This window comes from Lycium barbarum, chromosome 9, assembly GCF_019175385.1.
Source record: "Lycium barbarum isolate Lr01 chromosome 9, ASM1917538v2, whole genome shotgun sequence".
NCBI classification, from domain to species: Eukaryota; Viridiplantae; Streptophyta; class Magnoliopsida; order Solanales; family Solanaceae; genus Lycium; species Lycium barbarum.
In genome coordinates this window covers 15800695-15818479 of record NC_083345.1, presented here as the reverse complement: position 1 = coordinate 15818479, position 17785 = coordinate 15800695, and the positions used below count along the sequence as shown (strand labels likewise).

The 17785-nt window shown below is 33.4% G+C and overlaps 1 protein-coding gene and 1 long non-coding RNA gene across 3 annotated transcripts; one reads left to right on the top strand and one right to left on the bottom strand.

Moving 5' to 3' along the window:
• Positions 1–2646, bottom strand: LOC132610157 (uncharacterized). Of its 2 annotated transcripts, none has more exons than XR_009571037.1 (3): positions 2382–2646; positions 676–1584; positions 1–464 (listed from the first exon to the last, which is right to left on the bottom strand). It is a non-coding gene; the product is annotated as an uncharacterized LOC132610157 (long non-coding RNA). The 2 variants fall into 2 exon arrangements; XR_009571038.1 differs by having other exon boundaries at positions 1441–1584.
• A 13682-nt stretch (positions 2647–16328) lies between these two features.
• Positions 16329–17312, top strand: LOC132611695 (catharanthine synthase-like; the record flags this gene model as incomplete). Its single annotated transcript, XM_060326081.1, has 1 exon — positions 16329–17312. A coding segment is annotated over one exon (984 nt), but the record flags the coding sequence as incomplete, so codon positions are not given.
• Between the last annotated feature and the right edge of the window lie 473 nt (positions 17313–17785).

The window sequence follows — 17785 nt, the reverse complement described above, 5'->3', positions numbered from 1 at the left end:
GTAGGCATAAAATTATCTTGATAAATCTGCCAATCTAGGCTTCACCAAACACTGTTAAATAGCCAAAAAGCTTCACAAAACATCAAAATAGCCAAAAGGCTAGCCAACACCAAGAAAGTAGCCTAAATGCAAAATACATCAAAATAACCCAAGCATACATCAAAAAGAGCAATTGTTAAATAGTCCAAAGGCAAGTCTAAATGCCAGAAGCATTGTTGAACTTGGGATTTACAAAAAATACATAAAATGAACTTGAACTTGAATTCTTATGGCACCAAACTCTTAGCTTTGGATCTGATTTGCAACTTCTTTCGCTGCTGCATTACTTCAAGTTGGTTCCCAGTGATGGCATCTTTATTTTTCCACCTCAATCCAGGTGGCTTGAATCCAAGATCAATATTTGTTAGTGATGCTTCATTTAATGCTGCCCCACTTGAGATAACTCTTTCACTTGGTCTCTCATGCTGCAAAATTCATAAACATTATACACTTCACATTATACATATGTAAGAAAATTAGCTAATAGATATACATTCATCACTTGTCTTCCAGACTGTGTATCTGTGTAAACACCAAATCCCACATCTCTTGTTCTTTTTCTTCCACTCAAGTAAAACAAAGTTAGAAGTCTAATAATGATTCTAACAAACTGGAAAGAAATAGCAAAATGCTTACTCTTGATTTGCAACCCTTTTTGTTGTGGCCAACTTGATGGCATTTGGAACATGTCATCTTGACTCCATTTTTTGATGCTTTTCACCATTTCTTTTTCCTTGATTCATCCTTGTCTTTTCTTCTACTTCTTGGGGGTCTCCTAGGCATTGGCTTCACTTCAGGGGGCTCCACTATTGGGTTGTTTGTTTGAGGCCACATTATCATATTAGGGATTGGCTGTCAGAAGTACTTATAAGCTTTAAGAAATGTTTCCCTTCTATACCAATTCTCCACATAATTTTCTGGTTCTTCTCCAATATGGTACAACGCACAAACTACATGCTGGCAAGGGATACCCCTCAACTGCCACAACCTGCAACTACATGTCTTCCTATCCATATCAACTATGTGCCTATTTGCCCTTCCTGAGACCACTTTCATGGTTCTAATTTACCTTTAGCTTCCTACCTATATCTTTGTTTTCTTCTAAAACTAGCCTTGCCATGGGTGAAATGTCAGTGATCCAAGTATCAGCAAACTTGATCATACCTCCATGCCTATCCATCATTTTATGTCTAATATCTTCAAGTATACTAATCATAGCTTTGTGTCTAGGAGCAACAATACAAGAATTAAATGTTTCACACGTGTTATTTTCTAGCACATCACATTTGGTTCTTTCACTAAACAAAGACCTACACCAATATTCTTTGTTATAGATAACCAATGACTCACATATGTTTTTACCAAGTTGACTCAAATGTTTAAACTCCTCTGCCAATTTACCTCAAAACTAGCCTTGGCACACCTCCAAAAGGCTCTTCTCCTTGCTTCACCTCTCTATTCCTTTTGCCAGTTTGCCCAAATATGTCTTGCACACATTCTCCTTTCCGCATTAGGAAGTAACTCCTGAACAGGTGATTGAAGACCCTAATAGAAACAAATAATCAGTGTCAAAGACCCAAATCAAAAGTAGTGCAAGAAAATGCCTAAGGAAACTAAAATTTCAGTGATTTACCTCAAAAGCCCAAATCTTTTTCTTAGAAGCATGAAGTGCGAAAACACACCAAATCAAAAGATGCATACATTCAACAGCATCCAATAGGCATTAAACACCACATAGCATAATACAAGAATAACCCCACAATATCCTAATCCACATTCAATAAACCAAGTAACAGGACATAACTAGTGCAAGAAAATGCCTAAGAAAACTAAAATCTTATGTGATTTACCTCAAAAGGTCAAATCTTTACTTAATAACATGAAGTACAACTGAATACCAAATGAAAAAAACGTATACATTCAACAGCAGCCTAAAGACATTAAACACTACATAACATAATACAAGAACAACCCCACATAGAAAAATAAGAAACAATTTCATAATCCATGTTCAATAAGCAATTTATTCCTACACCCAAGCCATAATTAGTGCAAGAACTAGCTAATGATTTCCTAGCCAAATGAAAATGATGCACTACATGTATACCAAAACAGCAAGAACTTCAAGAAAACAAAATGAACCATAAATTTCATTGATTTGAATAATTCCAACTAATGAATTTAAAGAAATATTGAAAGAAGAACAACTGGTTTTGGCAAGTGTGGGGGAGCTGGAAACAGTGGACAACACTAAAAAAAATAGGACCTCACACTTTCAAAAAACTGGACAAAACAGTTCCTAAAAAAATGAAAAGAACTGGCCAAACAGTAAGAAATCATACCTTCTACATGTCAAACATTATTGTTATTCCATCTCCATCACCAAGCTGCAAATCTTGAATGAGATGGTTTAAGAACCAACTCCAAGAGTGTTTAGTTTCTTGGTCAACCACTGCCCAAGCTATTAGATACATTTGTTGGTTTCCTTTTTGTTCTAACAGCCACTAACAATTCTCCTTTACAAACACCCTTCAGAAAACATCCATCCAACCCTATGATCTTCCTAATGTTGACACCTAATTTTTGACCTCCCATAATTTACTTTAATCACCCAGAGTCTTTGAATATTAAGCAGAGTAAAATATGTATTTTTTCAGGAGTCAAAATAATTTTCTAAAATTATTTAGATAATATTTTACCAATTTTATATGATGAAATAATTTCTATAATATTACAAATTAATTTAAGTATTTTCTCAATTATAATACTTTTGCTAAATTAACCAGAAGAGAGGATAATTTGCCATAATTATTCACTTAATTGTCCAAATTGCTAAAATGTCAATTTGCAAAGTATTTTACTCTGTTTAATATAGGGAATATGATTAATTAAGTAAATTAACCATTTTTACCCCTCAATTCTTATTTAATCAAATTATTGGATTTTTATCATAATTAATTAGGTTTTAATTGTAATTGATTCTGAAATTGCCATTAAGCGGTTGTAATTGAAATAATTAGTTATTAGCCAATTATGAAAATAATTTGAACTATCCAAGCTCATGGCTCAATTTAATTAAGGTCTTTTGACAAAACTTATTTATTTTTATTATTATTATTTCTTTTAAATTTGACCAATTAGTTTAAATGTGGTCTTATTTATAAAATATCTAATTAGTGGATATCGTTTTAAATTTGGGCTATTTGTTGAATTTTGCATATTCACCCGCCTATATATATATGATATATACATGAGTATACATGTATACTCATGTATATCATGTGTGTATATATATAATTGTTACGCCCTATTTTGATCGGGTCCAAGATAGTTTGCAACTTCACGGTTCTTCTAACTGGTTTAAAAAGGGTTAGAGTCGCCACCTAATTTTTAAGAGAAATCAGGAAACCTATATGTATTTGTGTGTCTACTCCATTTTTAGTCCACGAAACCTATGAGATTCTAGATAAGAATTTTATTTACCTCGAGGGGAAGGTGTCAAGCATCCCTCAGAGCCTGTCCGAAGACAGTCCTTAAACTTAGTTTAACTGAACACCAGAGAGGGTTATCTATCTGTTTATCATTATTATTACATGTTTTCAAAATGTTATGACTTCATGAAAAGCTACACTAGGTGATAATCTACCAAGTATATACAGTGTATAAAATGTATTTATATCAAGTATTCATAAAGAATGTATAGTAAAAAAGAATATATAAAAGAGTATAAAGAGAGTGTACCTCGTAAGTATAAAAGTGTATCTGTTAGTACAAAGAGTGTATATATATGTTAGTGTAAAGAATGTATAACTATATTAAGAATATATATAAAAAAAAATGTAAGACTATGTAAAAATAAATATATCAAGGATATAAAGAATGTGCGTCTATGTAATATGCGTCTATGTATATTAAAAGAATGTATGTATATTAAACATATAAAGAACATATTTCAAGTGTAAAAGAGTGTACGTCAAACCTAAAATGTATAAAGAATTGTATAACTAGGTATATTAGTGCATAAAGAATGTAAAAATAATGTACGAATATTCATTGGTGTAAAGATTTTGTATAACAAAATTATTCAGAAAAGTGAAGTTTATTTGACTTGTTTCTACCGTTTAGTTAAAAAGAGTTTTTGTTTAATGAATATCCTATCAAAAGAATAAGGAACAAAATAATTGTAAAAAGTATTGGTAAAAAATAAGTATAAGGAATTGTGGATAAAAAATGAGTGAAAATGTGTAATGCCTCTAAAGAATAAAAGATTTGTAAATGGACGACTTAATATTTGCCTAGCGTCAAAATGTGGACTTAACTTAATTAAAATATGTATTAGTGTACACGAAACAATATAAAATGTAAATAGTATTAAGAGTGTATAAAGAATATAAAAAGAAGGATGGACTAGTATTTTTGCCTAATCGTCAAAAGTGTGAATTTATTTAACAAAGTATTTATACCAAGTCAATTTAATCTAGTTATGAAAGTATTGACAGCTTAAGTCTTGCCTAAAGCGAATGACAATTTTAAGTTTAACAAATAAGGCGACAAGTAAATAAATATATCAACCCGTCATTCCAAAAATAAAGTTTCCACTATACTATAAGTTTATGTTTTGTACAGTTATAAAAAAATGCGAAAAGTAAATACAAACAGTGATTCGATGAAGTCTTTGAGTTCCTTCCGAGTGTCGTCTTCGGGATGTATCTCCGGGTACCTGTATAAACACTTAGTAAAAGTGTTAGTAAGAGAATAAATAACTATCGAATGAATTAAATAAATAATGAATAAACTTAAAAAAAAAAAAAAAAAAAACGTCTTTTGTACATGGGAGGCCTTGGAAATCGACGGAAATTTCTTCATCGGCCAAAATGTCGTAATTTTTTTTGGTTCAGACCAGCCACATCATTGAGAAAGAAACAAAATACACAATTTGATGCCCAAAGATGTTTCCCTCCTCTTCTTACTATTTTTTGTTCTAAAAAAAAAGTATATGTATGAATCTGGCTATGTGAGATAAAATTAAAGAGGAGCGCTTGAGAGTGGAAAGAGTTGGGCTGGTTGTTGTCTGTGAACAAATGAAAAGGTGAGAATTTTATTTTTGCTTGAGATCAAAGAGAGGATAAGATGAGAAAGCTTGAAACAAATTAAAGGGATGAAAAAAAGGAGGAAGGGAACGAAAAAATTAATCAAAATGAACTAAAAAAATCTGATCTGTATAAATTATGTAAAGTGTAAATGATAAATGTGCTTGTAATGTGCAAGTGTTTAAAAATTAAAATGCATAGAGCATGAACAATGACTAAAGAATGTGTGTGCAGTAGATGAAATATGAAAACGTAGAGCAAACAAAATAGTAAAATGAATTGAAAGAAGAATCTGTGAGGTTGTGTGTTTGTGTCCCTCTCCCCTTTACTTATAATTTAAAATGACCTCATTTATTATCCAAAAAATAAAAGAATGTCATCCCTTGTCCCCTTTACCCCTTTTAACTCTTGTGTAAAAAATATATTAATCAATGGATGAAGAACTCAACACATCACTTCAAATGTCACCTTTTTAAAAAGTGACAAGACCTTGACTTGATCGAATTCTTGCTCTGTGTTTAAGAATTAATTGCTCTGATTTTTTCTACATTGACGGATTGTACTAAAATATAGTTAACTAATACATGTATAAATAATAATGTAAGTATAAAATATAAATATAAATATTAATGTATAAGATATAAAAATGTACTGCTATAAAATTAAGAAACAATTATTAATTGCACAAAATGTGATAGTATTCGCTGTACATGTGCAAAAATAATGATTCTTGAAAAATGACAATAAATTGATAAAAATCCTAAAATGAGGACAATTATCGATAAATCATCAAAAATGTAAAAAATGTGTAAAAAGTGTACTTCGCGCTCTTTTAATGATCAGGGCTCCCCGAAACATTAATTTTAAGCACGGCGAGCCAAAATTAGGTGTCAACAATAATCGGGGCCCATTTTTTCTTTTAAGAAAAAGTTGAGCCTAGTCCAGCCCAATAAGGCCAGACTCGGCCCAACCCCTTTCATTTACAGCAACAACAACAAGCACAAACATACCCTAAGGTCTCATTTATGCGAAATGTGGAAGAGAGGGGGGTAAACCCTAGCGCCGCCACCCTCTCCTTTCTCTCTCTTCATCACTTTGATGCCTAAAAATGGCAAGTGTACTATGTTTCTTCAGTAATTTGCAAGGTCGAGAAGGAGAAACAATAAATGTTTCCACCTTCTCTCACCTAACGCCACACCAAACAGGGTGCTATCTCGCCTTTTTCACCATTTTTTCTTTATTTTTCTGAGCCTCAAACGGTAATACTATGCAATTCCTTAATTATTTTTGGTTGTTTGTGGATGTGAATCCATGAATCTCATTGGTTCATGAAGAACCAAATGGATCGACCACTTGAGGGTTAAATCTGACCCTTTGTTCGTTTTTGCACTTGATCCTAACCCTACAACATGGGATGTGAGGAGGAAACCCCTAAATGGGGAGTTATCCCACATCGGCTAAACCTAGGGTTTAGGGTTTTCTATTTAAGGGGCCCTATTTCTTTGTTATTAGAACAAGTTTGAGCATATTGAAAATTCAATATACTCATAGAACTCGAAATACTTAAGGTTTCAAAAAATATTTGAGATCTTTAATTTTTCTGAGTTAAGTAAAATTTTAAAGTTTGTTTTCTCTTGTTTTTTGGGTTTTTGTGGCTGGGTTTTGGGATTTGGAGGAGCAAAAGAATCTCCAAGTTCATTCTCGATACAAGGCTGCCCAAAAGAAAGGTAATTCTCCCTTCCTTTTTATTTTTTGTATTTTTTCTTTTTGTTTCCTTGAGTTATCATGTGTTATTAGAGCATGTTAGTTAGTTAGTTAGCTTAAGAGAAAGACCTATTTGTATGCTAGTAATTTTTGATTTAGTTAGTCTTGTATGTTAGTGTAACTAAGCATATCTTTCTGGGTTAATTCAGTAGTTAGATAATGTGTATGTATGCCAGTTAATTTGGTTTTCTAAAAATGTTGGCTATGTGATGTTTAGTCTAATCTGTATCAAGTACACTTATGGGTGTTAGCCTTGGTTTCGTTGTTAAGCATGTCTCAAGTATCATCTCTATCTTAACCTGTCCTGATTGAATTTATGCCTATGTCAGCAAGCTCAGTTTATCTAACATGCTTATATTAGTTTTAGTATGCTTAGTTATGTAGTTGATTAAATTTGCTTAAGCTGAGCATGTTTAGTCCAACTTGATTCATCATAATATGTTGATTTAGTCTGGATAAGCATATTTGTGTTAGCTCACGCATGATGTTTGGTTTAAGTTAATCATGTTTATATGCCAGTTTAGCTCAGTTTGTACAACATACTTGTGTTAGCTTAATCTGCCTATTTTAAGAATGAAGTTTCAGGTTGTTTAATTGAGTATGTTTAGCCTAATTTGGTTCTTTAGTTTAAATTGTTCACATGTTGGTCTTTCCAATCATGCTCATGTCAGATTAAATTAGTCAAGCAAGATAGTTAGTTCATTTAAGTACCCTTAAGTGTTAGTTTAGTTTGGTTAACCAAGTTAGATGTTTATCCATTTTGCTCTTATGTTGAATTAGTCCTTTCAGTTATGCATATTCATGTGATAGCTCAGTTTGTTAAGTTGAACCTGTTTTGCATGAAATGTAGATATTTGAATTGGTAATAATGGTATGGTCAAGACACGTTATTCCTAAATCTTGCTGTTTTACTCCAGTTTCTATTTCCTTGGTCATCTGAGCATGTGATTTGATCTTGGACTGTGTTAGATGTAGTTCTTACTTTGGTTTAAATGGGACAGTAACCCTATGAATTGTTTGAGTGCAGTGGTATTAAAAGTCTCAGCCTGTTGAAATCATGTTCTTATTTTGCTGAAGTAAATCCTGTTCAAAATGTGCAAACCTTTGCTTCCTAACATTGCTTGCTAAGATAAACTGATGAGATGCTGGTTTAAAGTCATACTTTGGCCTAGAAATTTGCTAAGTGTGTGAACCTGGTTAATTCTTATATATTTGATTGACTGTTTTGCTTACTTATATTTAAGGGATTGGTCTATTCTGATCTGAATACACATTAGCATATCTGTAAATCTTTGTGTTTTGACACCATGATTAGCATATAAATTGATGTGTATCCTTGAAGCATGCCTGTACTTGTCCAATGTTTAAGTTTGGGACCTATGTTTTGACACTTTAACGGACCTATGTTTTGACACTTTAAACTATCTTTGTGCTATGTTGTGTACTGTCCATTGCCATAAGATATCAATAGTAAAAATAGAACCCTCATGTCTGCTAAACTTGAAGCTATATTCTTGGAAGAGGATATTTATTTGGCTTAGTAAGATAAATCAGACCTTTGTGTGTCTCTTAATGACTCTATGGCCAAACTACGAAGCTTGTACCCTGGACTTACTATTGGTTGTGGTGTTATAAGCCTTAGATTATACCTCAAGCATGTTAAATTTAGTTTCAGTATCTGAGAATCCTTATTAATGATCTGTGGAGACTTGAAATGACATAAGAAGTCTTTTGGTGATTAAGCTAGTTAAATAACTTTGTGTATGACTCTGTATGCTTGCCTCATTATTTGGTATGCCTACTTTGCCTATATCTGTGTCTGAACTGAGTAAAAAAATACAGAATTAAACGAAATCTGAAGCTAGCATGTTTATATTCTGAGTTTATCCCTAGTGTAAAGACCTCATTGCCTCATGTTGTACCGTAAACATGTCCTGTTTTAGCTAAAAAAGGGACCATGTACATCATTTGAATAATTATCCTGCATGTTACTAATTTGATTCCTGCCTGCATAAAACACATGAGTGTTAGATGCCTTTGCTTGATTTATCCTTTGTTGTTCTCTTCTTTTGTATGACTTTCTGCATAGTATACAGAGGGATATACCCAGATATACAAGGTATATCCAGTTATATATATATATATACCCAAGTCTATAGAGGCTGGTATATCTAGTATATCGTAGGTATATCATTCATGTGAGTCTATAAATATTGATCTATTGTTGAATTTCGTTTTGAGTTTGGGCCTGTTTTCTTTTTATCTTGTTGTTGGGCTCCCCTCTATATGTTGAGTTTGCGGTATTTGGGCCTGTACGGTTTAGTTTTGGCGAGATGATCCATCTGGGTTTTGAATCTTCTAGTTGCGATTGATTTGGGCCTGAGATTTCCATAAAGTATTTCATGTTTCTTTTTGTATGTATGTGTATTTGGTCTGTGTTTTATTTTGCTTACTCAAACATTTGATACCTTAGTTTAAATGCTTAGACCCTTGCTAATCCTTACCCTTTTTATGTTCCATGTGATCCAACACTGGGCCATTCGGGCCACTCACTGCATTTGAACCTTGTTGGGCCAGAGGCCCAACAACCCTTTCTTCATCGAGTCTGTATGGCAAGGGAAGCTAATATTGTCTTGAAGGCTCAGCTATGGGTGAAAATAGCAAAATGGTGGGCTTAGGTAGGCCCACCAACCTAAATTCCTTCTTTTATATTCATATTCACGTGAAAAATATATTTGTAAATACTTGATAATTATTGAAACCCATGTGAATGTTAGAACTTAGAGAACACATAGTATTTTAGGGAAGTCACCTCAAACATCTTTAAACTTAATCCTTCTTAAAACTCATGAGACTTGAATCACTTAATTTAATATGGTTAAGTTTTAAACTGGTTTAATGACAAGGTTAAATGATCTTCAAAAAATGGTTGGGTAGTAATTTTTGGCCTTTTGTCCTTTTAATTGAAATTTGATAAATGTTTTGTTTTGGTCCTTAAGCCCGTAATTAAGTGGAACTGCCTAAATGGGTCTCTAAAAACTGAATCTGAGTTAGCACAAAAACTGATTTCAAAATGCGTTGTAAAAATGATAAGAGGTAACTTTAAAAAGCTGGGTTAATCAATAAAAGAGGTACCAAATTTGGATATTTTCAGAACTTTAAAGAACGGGTTTTGGGCATGAGATGAGTTTTGGATAGCCTGAAAATTGCACTTGGATGTAATTCTGGAAAAAGGAAAGATCTTTGGGCCCGAAAGCCCAACACTAAATTTGGGCCGAAAAAACGGACTTATTGGACCAAACTTGAGAGCGAAATGGATTTGGGCCTAGAATATAAACTAACAACTTGTGGTTTCCTTTATGTATATAAGTACAAAGCGGAGATATACTCCATATTTTCATATGTACGTATAAAAACCCATAAGTACTAAATCCATTTTGTTAGGACTAGAATAGTAGCGACTCTACTTGGGAGAAATTCGGAGTGTGTCCTAGTCTGGCAACAAAGTGAGTTGAACACTTATGCGAATTTTCTAAACCAAAACCCCTTTTATAAGGGAACTTTTTGCCGAATTTTTTCTTGAAATTATGATATGAATAAAAAAATGATATTTTGCGGAAAATTAAATATTTTTAAACAAATAAGTACATTAATCACACATTGAAGCTCGTAGGTTAATCGTATTCTACGAATCTTTAATACTAGGGTGCGTAAAACTTTCTCAGGGGATCACCAAAATCCTTACCTTGAACTTTGGTCCAAAAGATTTTTACTTATTTTGAAAAAATCTTTAAACCCAATTTTCATAGTTTTCCATAATAAATTAGGTGGCGACTCTAAAAATTACTAAAATTCAACTAGAGCACCAACAACCTCGTAGTAACTTTTATGCCTTAACCCACGTAAAAGAAGCGAACCATAACACCTACAACCTTCTAGCCATCCATTCTTCAATGCAACAAAGCAAACATAGAAATATTTGAACAAGTGTTTGTCAAGTTCTGTTTCATTATCAGTTCTCACCCAACAAGAAATCCCAGGATTTGTATTCTTAATCATATCTACGTAGTCTAACAACCTTGAAAACTCAAGCTTCCAATCACCCATGAACTTACTAATAACTTGCATTTTGGCCCTATAACAGACTGATCTTCCCACATGTAACCCCCAATGCAGCCTTAGTTCCTCTTGAATCTTATGAACTCTAATGTCAGGCTGAGATATTATTCTATCCTGCATCTTACTAGCAACATATTTGGCTGTGCATAATTGAACCTTCTCTTGAATAGCATAGTCAGCCACTGCTTTCCTAAACTCTTTTGCACTTGCAAATATCATACCCAATTCAAAGAAAGAAATTGCAGCAAAATCATCATACCTTAGCTTTTTACTTTTTCTTCTTGAAGGTAAATCAACACCTAGTTGTGCTAGAACATCTAGCTCTTCATCACTATCTTCACTTGGTTCATCTGATGAATCAATGTACTTTTCATCACCACACAATCTACCAGCAATTTTTTTTTCCTTATTCTTGAAAATATCTTCAAATCCCCTATCTATTCTAGCTTCTCCAAGCTCAACCTCTTGAGGCTTACAAGGTTTTTTGCCTTTATTTTTTGGCTTGGCAGGTTCATTTGTCTTTTGTTGCCTAAGAAGTTTTCTAAAACTTCTCAATTCTTCATCAACTTCACTGTCATCCTCATCTGGAACACCATTTAAATCATCCTCTCCAAAGTTAAGATATTACTATCTTCTATTTCAACTTGTTGTTCAACTTCTGCTGCTTCATTGAAGGTCTCATTTATACCCTCCTCAAGTTGTGAAACCCTAAAGCTATCCCCCAATTCTTCATTATTTTTTCCACCAACCGGTGGTCCCAAAACAATGCCAGCAGTGGGCCCCCCTTCTTCAATATTCACATGTTTCAGATACAACCTAAAAATTAACCCAGTCTTCAATTCTTTAACACAATTATATAGTTGGCTGTCAGTTTCTAACAAAAAATATTTATGGGTAGTAGGATCTTCAACATAAAAAGCTTCAACTTCATCATACCCAATGTCTTTTGCATAAGATTTCATTTCAGTCAAAGAGATTGCTCCAATTTCGACACATATCGACCTTTATAAAAATTACCACCATGGTGAAAAATAGTAATAATATGGTCACCCATGTGACCAAATCTGTGAAAAGGATAAAAAATTAAATTCAATATTCCCTTCACATTCCCAGACCCCACGTTGTGGGATTTCACTGGGTTGTTGTTGTTGTATTCCCTTCACATATAAAAAGCCCTAGCCTTTACAAAAAATTATCGAAAACACCATTTCAAAAGGGACAAAGTAAAGCTTCAACAAAATATACATACCTCGGCTAAATTGAGGGAGAAGAATGGATAAATCGTCAAGTCCTTAAAGCTTCAACTATCTTGAACAATTTTGAGCCAAATTGAAGAGATTAATCACTGATTTTTGTGTTCAAATCGCATCAATTTGGGGCTTAGGGTTTTCACTCATTTTCTTTTTACAAAATGAACGGGTTAAAAGATTTAACCCCTTTTCATTTTTTTTTAGTCTAATCTACGTATAAATTAGTTGGCGACCTTTGATAGGGCACTAATCCACGTAGGACGTGGTTGCACTACACGCATGTGACCTGCCAGAATTATGTGTATGGGTGTTCAACTTTTGGCAAGTTTAAGTGCTTACTTGTGCACTAGCAAAGTTTGAGGTCATAGTTGTCAGCTGGAGCCAAGTTAGATGACATATTTATGTGTCATGCCTTTTAAAAAATAGTCATTTTTTAAAAGTAGCCAATTTTCATAAATAGTCATTTTGTGAAAGTAGTTACTTTTAAAAACTAACTACCTTGCAAAAGTAGCCATTTTTTAAAGTAGGCTCTTTGTCAAAGTATTAAAATGGCCTTTAAAATAGCCTCTTTGTGAAAGTATTAAAATAACCATTTTATTAATGTACCCTTTATAAGATAGTGTCCACTTTTGGAAAGTAGCCATTTTTTAAAAAGTGACACATAAATGGCTTTTTTGTAAATTGGTCATTTTCTGAAAAATGACAAAAAGTTGCTATGTTTACAAATTTGCATTTTCGGTCGTTTTGCAAGAAACACATTTTTGCAAAAATTATCATTTTTTGACACTTTTCAAAAATTGGTCATTTTTTAAATTGGCAATTTTTTGAAAAATGACAAAAAGTTGCTATTTTTTCAAATTTGTATTTTCGGTCGTTTTGCAAGAAATACTTTTTTGCAAAAATAGCCATTTTATGTCACTTTTCAAAAAATGGTTGTTTTTGTAAATTGACCCTTTTTTGAAAAATGAAAAAAAGTTGCTACTTTTGCAAATTTTCATTTTCGGTCGTTTTGCAAGAAATATTTTTTTGCAAAAATAACCATTTTATGTCACTTTTCAAAAAATGGTTGTTTTTCAAAAAATTGTTTTCCACATCCAACCAAACACAAGAAAATAAGTAGGAAAATCACTTGTTTTCCAAAAAATCATTTTCTAGGAAAACATTTTCCATCATACCAAACACACCCTTAGTACTATATCTCGGGCGAATGCCAGTGTTGATGGAAATTCCAATTCATGGGCGAATGCGACTTTTGAACCCACACCAATTCATGGAAATTCCGAATGCCAATGTTGATAATATAGTTAAATAATACGTAATTTAAATAAATAATTATCGATGGCTATTTGTCTGAAATTAGTTAGATAAATATTTTTTTTTCTTACCCCTCCCCCCAGGAGCTGGTTGCTCAGATGTTTTTTGTTTTGCTCTCTTGGTGACTCGGACTCATAATCTTCGGGTTGGAGGTGAAGTGTGTTTACGATCTGAACAACCACTCTTGTCATTAGATAAATAAACGAATTATTATTTAATTAATAATTTCGAGTTGTTGAAAGGTATGCAGCCCTCTTGAATTATTTGTGTTAATGCATGTTAACGTATAGTGGTAATTCCATATTCCAAGCACAAAATGAGTATTTGCCATTTAAATGGTTTGGTCTTTACTTTTTGCCCTACAAATGGGCTGGTCTTTAATTTTTGGGACAAAGATATAAATGTTCATCTTGAAATTAATGATACCAGATGACCCAAGAAGCTTAAAAGATATTTTTTAGCCTTTTCATAATAATTTTATTTCGTAGCCTTTTTTCAACTAATTCTATTACATGTATAGAAACTGTATCATTGTTGTATAGAAAATGTATGATCACTACTATGAGCCTGTTTGGATGGGCTTATGTTTATAAGCTGTTTGCAGCTTATAAGTTAAAAAAAAATAAGTTGAGGTAGTCTAACTCATTTTTTTTGGCTTATAAGCTGTTTTCAGCTTATAAGCTGCTTTAGATAAGCTAAGTCAAATGGGCCCAATTATTTTTTTGAGCTTATTTTAAGTACAAAATGACTTTAAGCTGGTCAGCCAAACACTCAAAAAAGCTGAAAACAGCTTATAAGCAACTTATAAGCCAATCCAAACGGGCTCTATATATGTATAAAAAATTTATCATACATATAGAAACTGTATCATTATTATATAAAATATGTATTCATACAATATGTGTATTAAAAATGTATCATTGTTATATACTTTATGTATAATAAATACATAATCAATGTATACTCACTAATTATACACATTTATACAATTATTATGCACATATTATATATGTTTTAGAGATTTTTTTGGAAGGAACATAGTCCACTTGCTTGCTGCTACGTCGACGCCCCGACTCCGTCCCCAAACCGGCCACCTTCGGAAGCTTCAAAAATGGACTAGGTAGAAGCTAGATGTGGAAAGGCCACGGTAACAAGGAATCCAAATATAGTTCACAGTGGAGCTTGTGCGGATTTTCCTGGTCTAGCACCACCGTTTTGTTCCTGTACATGTGTTTCTAGAAGGTGCTACAAATGTGGAGGTGGATGGGAATCATCATGCTGTACCCACCTCCTCATCTGAGTATCACTTCTGTTGTCACTGACACGTGTATGTTTTGATGATTGACAAAGTGAATGAACTAGGAATATGTTTAACCTCAATAATAGAGGCGAGACCATGTGAATGGACCAGGTGCTTGAATCAGGCGCATGAACATGTTCCAGCTCAGAGTCCTGCTGTTACTAGAACTTTTGAATTAAAAGATTCTGAGGTAAGAACTTGCCGGACAAGCTATAGGATTTTTTGCCATATATATATCTATATATAGAAGCTGCATGACGCGCTAGAAGCTAAGGCAACTCAAACCGTAATTCTCTTATTGGGCCTCATGGGTTTGCATTCAGCTGATTACTGCACATCAAAAACTATATATATCTATCTAAGCCCTCTCTTAAAGACCTTAGGCACTCACTTCCAGAGAAAAAATAGAATTCGAGCAAATATAGTCAAAACAATATTTGTGAGTTCTGATTCCTGAAAATTACACTACATATATAGGATCAAATTTTTATTTTATGTATATATAAATGTTTGGCCCTCTTAACACAAATCAAAAACCTTAGTTGAGTGCTAAAGGGGGTTCAAATTTCCATAGAGCACTAAGATTTTATACTCCTCACCACAATTTCTTTGATTTTTTGACCCTTTAACAATAATCCTGCCTTCGCCCACCGCGCCTAACAACCGTTAAAAGTTGAGGAGCTAAATGGATGTTACTCTTGACATAATACATACGTTATTCAATTGCAACACGAGCTTCAATGTGTTTCTCGTCTTCCGGGAATATCAAGTTACTTACAGTTCATGCTTTAGCTTTATATTCATTTGTTTCTTTTCATATACTTGTGCTTAATTAGCCGTCCTTATTTGTTCTCAAAGGCTCCATTTGGATCTTTTTTATTTATTTATAGATCTTGACGTTGCCCAAAAGTATCATTAATTATCTTCAAGATCGCCCATTTGGGTGATAGTTTAGTTTAAATTTTGACGTTATATTTCAGTTTATGTAACAATGTTACTATGCGGATGTTAAATAGGTTCTTTCTTTTATCATATTTTTATTAAATAATTTTAATTATTTTGAATGGTTTATATTATGACTTATACCATTTTTTATGTAGTTTTTAAATATTAAAATGTCATTTTTAAAAAATTTAAACATTTATGTCTAAATTCACACTAAATGTAAGTACTTTGACCTTGCCATACCCACATCACATGCATGAACGGTGGGAATATTATTTATTTTCAAAGTCTCCCATCTGGGTCATTAAATATATCTTTTTGCATTAAAAATCATAACGTTACCCAAAAGCCAAAGGGATTCTTTAACTATAGAAAAGCAAGTGTATAGAGATTTTTTTTTTTTTCAACGTGTGTATATAGAGAATTTGATCCTAAATTACGGCGATTTAATTGTGATAATATTCATAGTAATAAACCATACCACCATTCTGATATTTTGTAACGACCACGGCTTCCGACGACAATGATGAGATAGTCACAGATTTATATCCCTTCTACCGACTCTATAAAAGCGGCCGTGTTGAGCGTTTCTACGACGTTCCAGGTTATTACTATGTTGAGCCATCGCCATACCACCCCTCTAACAGCGTTTTCTCCAAAGATGTCAGCATTTCACCCCACGTATCCGCTAGACTCTATCTTCCTGCAGAGAATACCACCAATGCCCAAAAACTCCCCGTGTTAATATATTACCACGGTGGAGGGCTTGTCAAAGACTCGGCCACCTTCAATCCGATTCATGATTACGTCAACTCTTTAGCCTCCGAGCTAAATGTTGTCGTTGTTTCTGTAGAGTACCGCTTAGCCCCTGAAGTTGATGTGCCAACAATTTACAAAGATTGTTGGACTGCACTGCAATGGGTCTCTTCGCATGTTGACCATGAAAAATCAACCATAGTTAACAAAGACTCATGGTTAGCAAACTATGGTGATTTTTGTAGAGTGTTCTTAGCCGGGGACAGTGCTGGTGGACATTTAGTGTACCACATGACCATGAGGGCTGGCAAAGATGTCTTGAATAATATGAAAATCACTGGATCAATTCTTGCGTATCCTTATTTCTTGTTCCCAAATCTAGACATTGATGAAGAGGGTTTTGCTTATAGGATTTGGGTCAGCATTTGTCCACCACTGGAGTCTGGGCTATCATCCCCAATTGATAGTCCGTTCATTAACCCACTTTCTGAAAAGGCTCCGTCTTTATCTGGGCTAGCATGCTCAAGAATTTTGGTGTGTGGGGGTAAGAAAGATGAAATTATTCCATTAAGAATCGTGGATCGATTTGTTGAAGGCGTAAAGGAGAATGGATGGGATGGAGAATTGGAGTATCTTGAAGTTGATGATGGACATGCATTTCAGATTTTTAAACCTGAATCTGAGGAAGCTAAACGTATGATGAAGCGTTATGCTGACTTCATCTATCACAAGTGATAATATGAATTATCCATGTTTATGAGAATGTTGTTGGATTGATTCTACTCATCCAATGAGTTACCCAATGAAATGGGATTATTGGTTTCAGACTATTTACATTATTAGTTTTGTGTACGTGCATTACATGTGTGTCTCGCGCGTCAATCAATAAAATAAGAATAAAGTTATTGAAAAGTAGCAATTAACGTCAAAATAAATGCTACATTTTCTTGAACAATGTAAATGAATATTGTACCTAGCCTGGCAGTTCTTTACAAAAGATATTGTTAGTTTATGTTCTCTGTCGTTTTGGCTGCTTTATCATGATAATTTTTTCTGTTGTCGATACTGATAATCCTCTTGAAAGTAAAATATATTCATATGTTCATGGGAGAAACAATATTGCGACAAATTCACTCCAACTTTTAGTATAACTTGACAATGTGATTTATTTAGTATCATTCCAAATCACAAATATATTAGAATCAATA